General features: G+C 48.3%; 1 protein-coding gene across 1 annotated transcript; it reads left to right on the top strand.

Moving 5' to 3' along the window:
* Window positions 1–10,797: 10,797 nt before the first annotated feature.
* On the top strand, window positions 10,798–11,796 carry LOC309518692 (transmembrane protein 100-like). The gene has a single exon (XM_082199028.1). It carries the CDS (start codon window positions 11,029–11,031, stop codon window positions 11,401–11,403), a length of 375 nt encoding a protein of 124 aa, XP_082055154.1. The 5' UTR covers window positions 10,798–11,028; the 3' UTR covers window positions 11,404–11,796.
* Window positions 11,797–13,877: the final 2,081 nt, after the last annotated feature.

The raw sequence follows: 13,877 nt of genomic DNA, 5'->3' as shown, positions 1-13,877 counted from the left end.
TTAATGCTGTGTACACACACCATCTACTTAAAACACATATTCTCCCACCAGCTCAAGAGAATCCTTGGAACTGCGATTTACCTCCAGAGAACTACAGTTCCCAACACCCTTAACAAACTACAGTTCCAGGATTCTTAGGATTCTTTGGAGGGAAGTCAGCTGCTTTAAATGTATGGTATCAGTATGCACAGCCTCTGTTCAGTCCCCACCCCTTTGTAACATAGCTTTTATTAATTTTCACCTTTAAACTGTTTAACATGGTTGCATCAAAATATATCCTTATTTACATTAGAGCATATGACATGCAACAATTACATAAAAATAAAAGAACAATAAATTGTCATGAACTGGCAGGACAGCAGGGAGGAATAGTAGTAGTAGTAGTAGTAGTAGTAGTAGTAGTAGTAATAATAATAATAATAATAATAATAATAATAATAATAATAATTCATTTATTATTTTTACCCTGCCCATCTGGATCCTGGTGAGGGGTGGAGCTGGGACTGGGACACACCGGGGTCAACTGGGGATGGGGAAGGAGAGGTTGGTGTAGGAAATACTCATGGGGTGACAGAGGATGATGAAGGAATGGGGGCCAGCACACAGGAACCAGAGCAGCAGGACAAATCACCATAGCCAGAGGGCCCCTGGTCTCCACAAACATGACAGGCTCTGAGGAGTAAGAAGCAGCAGGAGTTGCGCTCCAGGAGACTAAGGCAGGCAATGGCCCACAGCCCAGCTCCCTAGCTGGCCAGGTGGGGCTTGCTAGCTCTGGGAGAAGGTGTGTGATTCCTCAGCTGGAGTAGGCTTGGAACAGGTGAGCTTCACATGCCTCTTCAAGCCCAGATGCTGCAATCAGCATGCAAAGTATAAAAGGGCAACAGAGCTGAGGTGCTGGGTCTGTTCAACTGCCCATGTTGATGGATCTCAGCTTGGATGCTTCAGGATCTCTGCACGACTGTGCTATGGACTCTGGACACATGGATTGACCCTGGGCTGGGGACTCGACATACTGACTTGCTGCCAGGTAGGCCAGGGGTTCAGGACATAAACACTCTGATAAACATTTCTGAATATATTAACAAAGTTGTGTCGAAGTGCATAGACTGTGAAAAAGATCACCTGTTAGTCCCTGCAGTCCAAGTTCCTACTAAAGGCATGGGGGCTGGTCAGGCTGGGTTTTCCTCCTAGATGAGTTGGTATGGTGGGATGTCCCTATTTTCATCAGAGAAATGTTGAAGGTTTTGGAATAGGATGTCCCTATTTTCATCAGAGAAAAGTTGGAGGGGATGGAGTCTTCATCAGCAAAATGTTGGAGGGTATGGAACAGGATGTCCCTATTTTCTTCGGAGAAATGTTGAAGGTTTTGGAATAGGATGTCCCTTTTTTAATGAGCAAAATGTTGGAGGGTATGGAATAGGATGTCCCTATTTTCTTCGGAGAAATGTTGGAGGATGTGCAGCCCTCATGTTCATCACTAGTTTGCATTGTTTTCACAGCATTGTAAAGCAAATGGAGTTCAACCGTATTCAGAGGGTGGCAGGTTCCTCATTCCTCAGAGTGTTGCTTTCCCAAGGCATCCTCCTCCAAATCCAATTAAAGGGATTATGCGACAGCCACAGCTGCTTCAACAGAAGGATATTGGAGCTCCTAGTTCCTCTTGCTTTGCCCTTATGCTAGTGATAATCTAAGAATATTCTTAGCTAGGGGAAAGGCAAGAAGAACCACTGAGCTTTAGTGCCCTTTGCTGAAGTAGCGGTGTGCACCAGAGAGTTTAAGTACTACAGTGATCGACCTATTAGATGCAGAAGTCAGCACTCTGGGAATTATTAGAAGAAGCTGTCTGGTGCATCTTGCCAAGTATTATCTCTTCTGAGTTCTGACTGGCAGTGGCTCTCCAGAGCCTTGGGCCAGACGCCTTTCCCATCTATTGGTTCCTTTTAATTGGAGATGTGAAAACTGGAGATGAAACCTGGGGCTCTGCACACAAAGCATTGTGCTCAGCTGCTACTGAGTCCTGGGCTCCTCCCATGTCTTCCATACATTTATGAAACAGGGAAGTTTTTCGTTCTCGTTACTGCAAGAGTCATGTATGTCTGGTGAAATCTCAGAAGCTTGTAGAAGGATGAGCGAGTCTTCTAATGATCCATGGGCGAAACTTGCATTCTTTATAGAGTTTTTTGCCTCTCTATAACTAGCAAAATCACTTCTCTATACATGAACAAATGTATACCTGTGTGTATGCCTCATTCAAATCATAGACTCATAGAATTGTAGAGTTGGAAGGGAACCTAAGGGCCATCTAGTCCAACCCCCTGGAATGCCGGAATCACAGCTAAAGAATCATTGACAGATGGCCATCCAACCTCTGTTTAAAAACCTCCAGCAATCATACGGTCTTATCTACCTTGTCTTTGAATTCATATTATTATTTCTAAACTCTAGTCTCAGGACAGGCACAAAAGGACAAGGGGAGGGGGGAAGGCAAACGCAGGCACTAATTATTTGATTGAGAGTAGTTTGTATAATGAACCAGCTGGAATGGAAATTTTGGATTTTCCGAGTGTACATTGCCTTTTTTGTCTTCTGAAACACTTGGCCAGAGAAAAGTAAGTCTCCAAGCTAGACTTCTTTACAAAGGAGATCATGGGAAACTTTCACCATCTCTTCTACCCTCCCCACATCATTGGGTCCTTTTATTTCTTTTGCTCTCTCTCATTCTACACAAGAATTAAATAGGAGCTTCTTGCTTTCTTTTCCTTGTCCTTGAATGGATTCAATTAAGCTTGTGAAACCCCCCTCCCTCCTGGGCCATTCTCCTCCCCCCCTCCGTTACTCTTGTGGCGTCATCTGCATCGATTGCTTTCGCAGACCTGCTTCTGCCCTATAATGCTTTCCTCTGTCACTTGCTAAAATGGGCTTTGTTTCTAGAAAGACAAATGGGAAGAAGGTGATGACAGTCGTAGCGATGGTAAAGCAGGGAGGTCAGTAGCGCCCCCACTCCACCCCCTCTTATTTCTATCGCCAGGAAAAGCTGAGACTGAAGCGCAGTGTCACAGAGGCTTCCAAAGGATGGAGAGGGATGAAGAGCTGCATGCTGATGGGGCCAGGCAAACACAGTGGCCATTGTGTGGCCTGTAAACTCCTGCATGCAAAAAAAGGAGGCAATGGCCTCAGAGTTGGCAGCTCAGAACTTCCCACTAGAAACACTAAATTCTCCAAAACCTTATTTGGAGTGTTTCTAGTGGGAAGTTCTGAGCTGCCAACTCAATTGGCAGACACCAGGAACTCTAGAGCCAGCATGTTAGAGACCGGGGATAGGGAACGTTTTCCAGCCAGAGGCTGGGCAATCTTCTGGGGCCCCACTAGTGTGTGGGGCCAGAGGCAAAAGCAGGTGGAGCAACAATTGCAATTTTTGCCTCTGTACAGTTAGGTTAGCTTCTGCTAGGGTTGCCATATTTCAGAAAATGGAAATCCGGGGCTGTCAATCACATGGTGTTATTGTGACATGACAGGTGGGCAAAATAATTCTGCCAATATCCTCTCTGGGGCTTTGCAGTGCCTATAGGTTCAGTATGAAGACATGCTGGTTTATGGATTCTTTCCCCTTAAAGGGGTGTGGGTGGAGAAGGCTGTTTCTAATGGGGCTTTGCTATATTTCTCCTTTAAGCAGGTGGGTGGCAGCAGCGGCAGTTCAATCTTAAATCCTGCCACCTAGGCAGCGCAGCCAATGCAGGATTGAGCCCTGTCCTCTTATCTATCACCAGTGATATCAGTTGATGGGCAGCTGAATGTGGTTTGGGGGAAATGACTGTGATCAAGCCAAGATTGCCCAAGGGCATGAGGGTCCACACCCCTGACTTTCTCCATACCACCTATAATCCTATATGCTTCTATCCTGCTGTCCCCTATTAACCTGTTTCCCAAGATAAAAAGCCCCAATGCTGCAACCTTTCCCCACAGGGAAGTTGTGCCATTGATCATTTGCATTTCCTATTCTGGACCTTTTCCAACTCTACAATATCCTTTTTGAGGCGAGGCAACCACAATGCTCCCCATGGAAGGGATGGGGGCCTCAAACTGGGGGTTGAATGCAACCCTCCAGGCCTCTCTATCTGGCCCTTGGGGCTCTTTCCCAGCCACAGCTCTCCTCAGCCATGCTTCTTACTGGTCCTGCTTTGTACCCTCCTAGAATGTTTCTGCCTGGCTACAATGCACCTTTAACCATGCTGCTTGCTTGCTTGCCTGCACAGAGGCTAGAGAAGAATGTGAGGGTAAATTAAGGTTTGTTGGCCCACCTGTTTTCCAGATAGGGAGACTTGGGAGGAGCATAAAAGGTAAAGGGACCCCTGACCATTAGGTCCAGTCGCGGACGACTCTGGGGTTGCGGCGCTCATCTCGCTTTATTGGCCAAGGGAGCTGGCGTACAGCTTCCGGGTCATGTGGCCAGCATGACTAAGCTGCTTCTGGCAAACCAGAGCAGTGTGCAGAAACGCCATTTACCTTCCCGCTGGAGTGGTACCTATTTATCTACTTGCACTTTGACGTGCTTTCAAACTGCTAGGTTGGCAGGAGCAGGGACTGAGCAACGGGAGCTCACCCCATCACGGGGATTCAAACCACCGACCTTCTGATTGGCAAGTCCTAGGCTCTGTGGTTTAACCCATAGTGCCACATACGTATCCCCAATTCCTGGGGTTCCCCATCTCTGATCTAAGGAACTTCCACCCGAAGGCTCCCCAACCAGAAAATACAAATGATAAAAAGACTTGATTTATTTTACAAACTGCAATGAAAAAGCTGAATAGATGGTTAAGTGGGCATTTAGGGGTACTGTAATATTGAATAGCTTATGCAGCTCTGAAGATGTGACTCACCCTTGACTAGGAGCACTGTTCCATTTCTTGTTGCTGACTGCTTTCCTGTATGATTTTCACCCGAGTCTTAATGATGCTGCAAATGTAGAAGTACTATCCGTGCAGCATCATTTACACTGCTGCAATGTCAAGTGTCAAAGGACTCTGTGCTGAGCTGGAATGTTCCAGATATGAACGACTGCCTTAAAAAGCCATGGAATTCTGCCCCAACTTGATCTTTGCACAGCATTAATGATGAAATGCCATTTCGGGCAAGCAGTCAGGCTCTTGGGAACTTCTAAGCCTTTGTCACTTAAAAGAAAGAAATCAGTGGGACTTACCTCTGAGTCAAAGTCTGTTTGGGGGCTCTGATAAAACCCTCAAGCCTCACCCACTGACTCCTTCCATAGTTTTCTAAAAGAGTAGCTAAGGGGAGAAGCCATAAAAGATAAGGGGGGTGGGTGGAAAGATGAGAATGCATACTATTATGCATCAGGACAGGAGTGATATTTTCTCCAAAGAGATGGATGTATAACTCATCCCCAAGGAAGTAACACACTGGCTGGATCTTGTTCCTGATCAGTAGGAGAATCAGAATCAGGGAAGTACGAAACCATTATGGGAAGTCTGAGGAGCTCACCAAGCCAGGTGTGGTGTGTTAGCAGTATTTGCATGTTCCTCTTGGAAACGTCTCGGCCAGCCAGGAGCCAGGTGGTGAAAAGGGTAGCACAAAACCCATGCTCTTGGTACTATGGACAGCTCCCTAGTGGTGAAGGCCGAATTGTGCATGAAAGGAAAACCACATGCAATCTGATCAAAGCCTGGCAGAGTCCAGTAGATGTGTGTGTGGGGGGGGGGGAGAGACACAGGATGGAACAGAACAGGACACAACAACCTGTGGCTGGGTTTCTCAAGGGCTGTTAGATGAGTTTTGGGGGGAAGTTAAGAGGTAAGCGTTTAAAACCCCAACGGAAGTATCTCCCTTGGATAATAATGATTGTTTATTTTTAGGAACAAAGGAAGCTACCTTACACTGAGCCAGATCCTTATTTCATCTAACTCTGTACTGTCTAGACCATGGGTAGGCAAACTAAGGCCCGGGGCCGAATCCGGCCCATTCGCCTTCTAAATTTGGCCGGCAGACGGTCCGGGATTCAGCGTGTTTTTACATGAGTAGAATGTGTGCTTTTATTTAAAATGCATTTCTGGGTTATTTGTGGGGCATAGGAATGCATTCACCCCCCCCCCCAATATAGTCCAGCCCCCCCACAAGGTCTGAGGGACAGTGGACCGGCCCTCTGCGGAAAAAGTTTGCTGACCCCTGGTCTAGACTGACTGGCAGCAGCTCTCTAGAGTTTCAGACAGGGAGCTCTCCCAGCCTTGAACCTGAGACCATGAGCTCTGGGATCTGTATGTAAATTAGATGCTCTACCAATGAGCCACAGCCTCTTCCCTTTTTATAACTTTTCCCTTTTACTTAACTGATCGATAGTGCTTTGCATTGCCAGAAAAGTGGGAAGGAAGCCCTATAAAAATAACCTGTAATGCTGTGATGCTTGACAAAAGACACCAAATGTATACACTCCAAAAAACCGACAACGATAGCAACAATGGAGTTGTTTTATAAATGTATATGTAGGAGGATTATCATCTTTAGATAGATAGATAGATAGATAGATAGATAGATAGATAGATAGATTCTTTATTGTCATTACACTAGTGCAACATTGCACAAGTGCAACGAAATTGGATGCCAACCCTTAAAAACAACAAAAGCAAAACAACAGCAACAACCAAACAAACCACCTTCCAACCACACCCACACCCATCAAACTCCCAGGTCTCACTATCGAGTTACAGCATTCAAAAAGGCCACAGCTCTTGGATAGAAACTGTTTTTCAGTCTATTTGTCCTAGACTTGATGTTTCTATACCTCCTGCCAGAAGGCAGTAGTGCAAACAGACTGTATCCCGGGTGAGATGGATACCGCAGGATGTTGTTTGCTTTCCTAAGGCAACGGGAACCGTACAGTTCTTCCAAAGGTGGGAGAGGGTGACCAATAATCCTTTGGGCTGTGGTTATGACCTTCTGGAGCACCTTCCTCTCCCTAGCTGTACAACTGGAGAACCAAGCACAAATACAGTATGTAAGTATGCTCTCTATGGAGCCTCGGTAGAAGGACACCAGCAGTCTCTCACTCAGATTGTTCTTTTTTAAAAGTCTGAGGAAATAAATTCTCTGCTGGGCCTTCTTCACCAGAGCAGTGGTATTTGCGCTCCAAGTCATGCCCTGATCCATAGTCACTCCCAAAAACCTGAATTCCGCCACCCTCTCCACCCGTTCCCCGTTGATATACAAGGGCTGAATGTCCGCCTTTTTTTCCCTGTAATCCACCACCAATTCCTTGGTCTTAGCCGTATTGAGAGCCAGATTGTTCTCTCCACACCAAACACAGAGCCGCTCCACCTCGTCCCGATAGGCGGACTCATCCCCTCCCGAAATGAGCCCCACCACCATAGTGTCATCAGCAAATTTGATGATTTTGTTGCTGGAGTAGATGGCTGTACAGTCATACGTGTAGAGAGCATAGAGCAGGGGACTCAACACGCAACCCTGTGGTGAGCCGGTGTTAAGGCTAAGGGCTGTGGACACATGTGACCCTACTCTAACCCTCTGAGAACGTTCTGACAAAAAATCCAAAACCCAGAGACAGGTGGAGTTGGGGAGTCCAATCGTCTCTAGCTTGGACACCAGTCTATGGGGGAGGATAGTGTTAAAAGCAGAGCTAAAATCCACAAACAGCAGCCTCACATAATTCCCCGGCTGCTCTGTCCCATCTGGAGCGGCGATAGCAACAATGGAGTTGTTTTATAAATGTATATGTAGGAGGATTATCATCTTTATTCAGGTTTGTTTTACAAAGCAGGAGAACAAAGAATTTAAAAAATGACTAACAGTTAAAAGCTTTTGGATTGCAGGTCAGAGGGGGAGGATTAATTTTTATAAACATACTTTGCATGGTGCTTTCATGATTTTATGAACCGTAATAGCTATATGCTGCTTCCAAATCCATAGGCACCATGTATACCCCAAGCACAATCCTGTCATTACTAGCTCAATGACAAAGCCTGACCTGGAACTTTCTAAATGACCAAGTCTGGTCCTCTTACTTCTCAGCAACTTTTGATACCATTGACTATGGGATCCTTCTGGAGCAACTGTCTGAACTAGGGGTGGGTGACACCACTTTCCAGTGGTTCCACTTCTACTTGGATGGTCGTTCCCAGAGGGTGTTGCTTGGGGAATGCTTTTCAGCCCTGTAGAACCTTCAATGTTGGGTTATGTGGGGTGCAATCCTATCCCCCACATTGTTTAACATCTACATGAAACTGCTGGGGGTGTTATCTGGAGGTTTGGAGTGCAGTGGTGCCTCGCAAGATGAAATTAATTCGTTCCACAAGTCTCTTCGTCTTGCGAGTTTTTCGTCTTGCGATGCACGGTTTCCCATAGGAATGCATTGAAAATCAATTAATGCGTTCCTAGGGAAACCGCCTTCAGACCAGGTCCGGGGACAGTCTGTCCCCGGACCTCTTCTGAAGGCTGGGGGGGGGGGACAAGGGCTTTTCTTCCCACCCCCAGCATTTTAAAAAACCCTGGGACAGCGGAGGACTTCTCCGCTGTCCGGGCGATCTTAAAATGCTGGCGGGCGGCATTTTAAAATCGCCCCGGGACAGCGGAGGACTTCTCCGCTGTCTGGGGCGATTTAAAAGCCCCTGGGAAGGCAGGCAGGGGGGACAAAGACTTTCGCCCCCCCGCCCGCCTTCAGAAGGTGTTCCCGCCCCGCCGCCCGGCTTCGGAGCAGCGTTCCGAAGCCCGGCGGCGGCGGGAGGAGGCGTTCCCGTCCCACCGCCCGGCTTCGGAGGAGGTCCGAGGACAGTGGGGAAGACGCGCTGCGCTTCCCCGCTGTCCCGGATATTTCCCTATGGGCTGTCGTCTTGTGAAGCAAGCCCATAGGGAAATTCGTCTTGCGAAGCGCCTCCAAAATGGAAAACCCTTTCATCTAGCGGGTTTTCCGTCTTGCGAGGCGTTCGTCTTGCGAGGTACCACTGTACGTTGTCAGCCGTATGCTGATGACACTCAGCTCTATTTCTTCTTTACATCTGCAGGTGAGGCAGTGGAAGTGCTTGACCAGTGTCTTGCCTCAGTAATGGACTGGATGAGAGCCAACAAACTGAAGCTCAATCCAGATCAGACTGAGGCACTGTTAGTGGGTGGTTCCCTAGACCAGATGGTTGGGAGATCATCTGCTCTTGATGGGGTTACACTTCCTCTGAAGAAGCAGGTTTGTAGCTTGGGGGTACTCCTGGATCCTTTGCTGTCGCTCGAGGCTCAGGTGGCCTCAGTGGCTTGGAGTGCCTTCCATCAGCTTCAGCTGGTGGCCCAGCTACACCTCTATCTGGACAGGGATAGCTTAACTACTGTTGCCAATGCTCTGGTAACCTCGGGTTAGATTACAGCAATGTGTTATATGTAGGGCTGCCTCTGAAGATGGTTCGGAAACTTCAGCTGGTGCAGAATTCAGCAGCCAGGTTGCTCACCGGAGCAAGTTAGTTTGAGCATATTACACTGATTGTGGCCCAACTGCACTGGCTACCAATTAGTTTGTGGGCCCAATTCACAGTGCTGGTTTTGACATATAAAGCCTTAAATGGCTCAGGACCGCAATACCTCAAGGGCCGCCTCTTTTCATATGAACCTACCTGGACCCTGAGATCATCTTCTGAAGCCCTCATTCGTGTGCTTCCTCCTTGAGAGGTCCATAGGGTGGCAATACAAGAACGGGCCTTCTCTGCAGTGGCTCCCCATCTGTGGAATGCTCTTTCCAGGGAAGTTTGCCTGGTGCCTTCATTATACAGCTTGAGGCGCCAGGCAAAAATGTTCCTTTTAAACCAGACCTTTGGTTGATTTGATTGACATCCTATGCCCTTTTAAAATGTGGATGGGGGGTTATTGGGTTGTTGTTGTTTGATTATGTATTTAGTTTATTCTGTGAACTGCCCTGAGACCCTCCTGGCCTCTCTAACTGGCCCTCAGAATTCTCCCCAGGCCACACCTCCTCTCTCCAGGCAGGTGTGCTAGCTTGAATAAAATATTGGGGGGAGGGGTCCTCAGGTAAGCCCCACCCTGCTTAATTGGTCACATGATGCAGTGCATACACACCATTTGAATGGCAGTGCCCATCAATTGGGGGGCAGCCACCTCAAATATTTTATTGGGGGCAAAGCCCTCTTGGCTCCTAGAAGTTGTCTCCTATGTCTCCAAGTCATTGGCTCTGCTTTCCAGCCAAAGTGTTCTTTGCCTGGTCAGAATGTGTCCTTGAACTGTGACAATGCCCTTTGCTTGTCTAGATGAAGGATAGAACATGAGAAGTGTGTGTGTGTGTGTGTGTGTGTGTGTGTGTGCGCGCGCGCACGCACATAGAAACCTGACTACTTTACAAAGGTAAAATCTATATTTCTTGCTCCAACCACTTGTGCCTCTGGCCCCACCTACCACTGGCATGTGGCCCTCAGAAGGTTGCCTAGAGGAGAATGTGACCCTTGGGCTCAGAAAGTTTCCTCACCTCTGAAATAAAGCAGTAAAGGGGCCAAAGTAACTTACAAAGGTGAAATACATCTGAAAAACTGTAAGTTGAGAACACTTAAAAATCAATAAAAAGCAAGTGTATGGTGAAATGGTGTGTGTGTGTGTGTGTGTGTGGGGAATCTGAGCAGACTAGAATAAAATCCTAGAAGCCAGTTAGCATCAGCCTCTTCCCTTGGACTCTCTCAAACCCAGTGCTTGCCCGCAGCTCCTCCGAAACAGTTAACAGGCTCAGAGTTCCCGCCCACAGGTATGATATCACTACTCCCATCTGCCAATCGCCTGTTGATGTTGCGGCAAAAGAGTCCTCCAAGCCACAGCTCAGAGCAGAAAGCAAACAGCGGCAACAGCAGCCAGAGCCCGAGGAAAGAGACCAAGGAAGACAAGGAAGAACACAGGACTTTGCTTTTCTCACTTCTCTTCTCCCTTGCAGAGAAAGCTGTGCTGGGGGCAGGAGGCTGCAGCCCATGCTGTGACTGCAAACTCTCCAGGCTCGCGTGGGCACCTGCCCCTGTGCACCTTGCCAGGATGATGGGCTGCAAGTCCAACTCGCTGACTTGCTTGCAAGGAGGGAAGCCGGGTCTGCCTGCAGTGGCTGCCACCACCGACTCCACGGCCACACTCAACAAGCTGGCGCTGGCCACGGGGGGCACAGAGAAATCCTGGTACCGCTGCGTCTTCCCCTTTGGCATCGTCTCCCTGGTCATTGGCATTGCTGCCACGTGCATCACCTTCACCATCAATGGGCGGCAGATGGACATTGCCAAGGTGGTCTCGGTGGCCACCCTGATCTTCGGGGTGGGCCTGCTGGTGGGCGCCTTGGTCTGCTGGCGGGCCAAGAGACAGCGGCAGCGCAAGAAACAGCAAGAGGAGCCTGCTTCCGTCGAACAGGGGGCTTTGTGATGCAGGCACCAAACCCAAACCCCAGCAGGTAGACCCATGGCTGGCAAGAACCCCACCTTTTTCTTGTACTCCATGGCAGAATGAGGGGAGCCAGGAAGGGGGCTTTGGCAGCGCCCTCCAATGTTTTGGGAAGAGAGAAAAAGGACAGTGGAACCTGGCAGTGTGGGGGCAACTTTTGTCCTGTTTTTACTGAATGTGTTGAACGATGTTTTGGACAGTGAAAGGGAATTGGCCCGATCCAGGAAGGATGGTGAAAAGCTGGAGGCAAGTGGCAGGGCTGGCTGGCTGTGTGTCAGGCTGTTCCCTTACAAAAGTCGCCCTGACCTTGGGTTTGCGAGCTTCTTTGCCACACAGAACTGTTTGTTTACAAAGAGCCCCGGGAAAAACTCCTTTTTTAAAAAAACACCAGCAGAATGAGAGCAGGGAAGGCGTTTCCTCCCACAAGGATGCTTTCTGCTCGTCTCCCAACACAGCTATGCATATTGTTGACTGATCACAGAAAGAGATACCTATTATTTTTTTTTAATGAGGATCGTGGAGCAGCATTGCCTAGTGAAACATGAGCGAAGCCAAAAGTTCACAAGCTTCTGCAGGACAAAAACGGTGCGCTTCTGCCGGCTGAGAAGGATGATGGAGCCTGGGGATTCCAGTTGGTGGTAGCTCTAGAATGATGCTCCTTTTCCAGGGTGGAAAGCCCAGGTCAAAGGTTACTGTCAGGATGTTTTTGGAATAAACAGATATTGTCACTTCTTGCAAGTAGTGAAAGTGAAGAAATACCGTTTGATGGAGAAGGTGCACAGTGGTAGCAAAAGAGCCCAAGACAAGTTTCAAGAGACATGGGACAGTTGAAACTGCAGCCGAAGCTGACAAAGGGGTACAGCTTTCCTGTGGGGATGGCGGGGCAACTGTTCATTGGGAAGTACAGCCCAGATTGCGAAAGAAGAGGCTGGCCTAATCTGCCCTTCAGCACAAAGTGCTGCAAACTAAGGAAGTTTCTAGTGCTGGTGGAGCTTTGCCCACCTGACTATAAATTCAGCCATGTGCCACCAACCCATGCAGTCTGCATTGTGCCTCTGGTTGGTTGCACATTGGCAATATACTGACGCAGGAGTGTGCTGTGAGGTTGTCCACCACAGACGGTTGTTCCACTAGTTTTCCAAAGCAATGTATCGGGTATTCTTGATAGAATTAATGTAACCTGTAGCTTGACGGTTGCTGCATCAGAGTTGTGGTTTCAGAGGATGCAAAGGGCAGGTCGTTGACAGGGCCCCAGTTAGGACAGGATAGCAGCTGAGCTTGTAAGAGGCATGAGAGAGAGAGTAAATATATCATGCATTAGATGCCTACATTAAAGTGGGGGGGGGGCAAATCTCAATGTCCTGGTTCAATCTTTCAGTGTTTCTCCTTGGATCAGAACAAGGAATGTGTGTATTCCTGACTTCTCTAAGCTTCCCCCCTTAACCTGACTTCTTTGGCCTGGTTTTTTCTCCCAGCAGGGTGGCCTGCAAACCACAGCTGTGTACCAGCAATTCAAAGGAGGTCTCCTTTCTCCTCCTTGCTGTTCATTTTCAGCTGAGCTATAGTAATACCAAGGTTGGCTGATAGCTATGGCTGGAAGAGTGGGGGGTGGGTGGGTGGGTAGGGAACAGCTGCTCTCTTGGCTCCTCAGCACCTGGAGCTCATCCACATCCACACATGCAGCTGGAAAGAAGTGAAACCAGACTCTCTGTAAGCCTAGGAGCCGGAAAAAGGCAGCGGCCAGGACTGGCGTGGGGGTGGACGAGGCTGGGAACGAAGGGTGTGCACACATACATCACGTTTCCTGGCTAACTCCTTCACAGTATGCTGTCGGATTAACCTCCCCCCCCCCCCCCGGGGTGTGTGTGTGTGCTGCTTTTATGTCTGGCCCAAGTGTAACATATGTGGAAGTGCAAACTTGACTGAGCAGGAAGGGAGACAGACAAGAGGCAGCAGTGCTTTGGGGCCATATCCAGATGGTAATCTCCTGTACTCCTTGTTGGAGTTCTAAAACAGGGATGACCCACATCTATTCACTTGGGGGGGGGGTGCTCAGTCCTCCAGACTTTCCTCTGGGGAAGGGCATAAGGAAGTTTGTTGCAAACATCTGAATGGCTGATGGGTAACTCAGCAGTAGGGCATTTGCTTTGCATGCAAAAGGTCCCAGTTTCGCTCCTGGGTAGCTCCAGGCAGGGCTGGGAAAGACTCCCTGCCTGAAACCCTGGAGAGCCTCTGCCAGTCAGTGTAGGCAATATTGAGCTAAATGGCCCAATGCCCTGACTCGGTTTAATGCAACTTCCTCTGTAGACATGCTTCATAATAAAGGTTTCATTGTAATCTTTTTATTCTGCCTTTCTCAAATGACAGCATGCATAATTTCTGTCTTTTATCCTAAGGTAGGCTAGGTTGAGAGATGGTGTCTGGCCCAAAGCCATCCAGTCCGTTGCCAGGAATTT

This window comes from Podarcis vaucheri (genome assembly GCF_965113315.1).
Source record: "Podarcis vaucheri genome assembly, chromosome: 14".
Taxonomy (NCBI): Eukaryota; Metazoa; Chordata; class Lepidosauria; order Squamata; family Lacertidae; genus Podarcis; species Podarcis vaucheri.
This window is presented reverse-complemented; position numbering and strand designations above follow the sequence as displayed.

Bases quoted from the DNA above. Each gene is read 5' to 3' on its own strand.
- LOC309518692 (XM_082199028.1), top strand. From the start codon at position 11,029: ATGATGGGCTGCAAGTCCAACTCGCTGACTTGCTTGCAAGGAGGGAAG.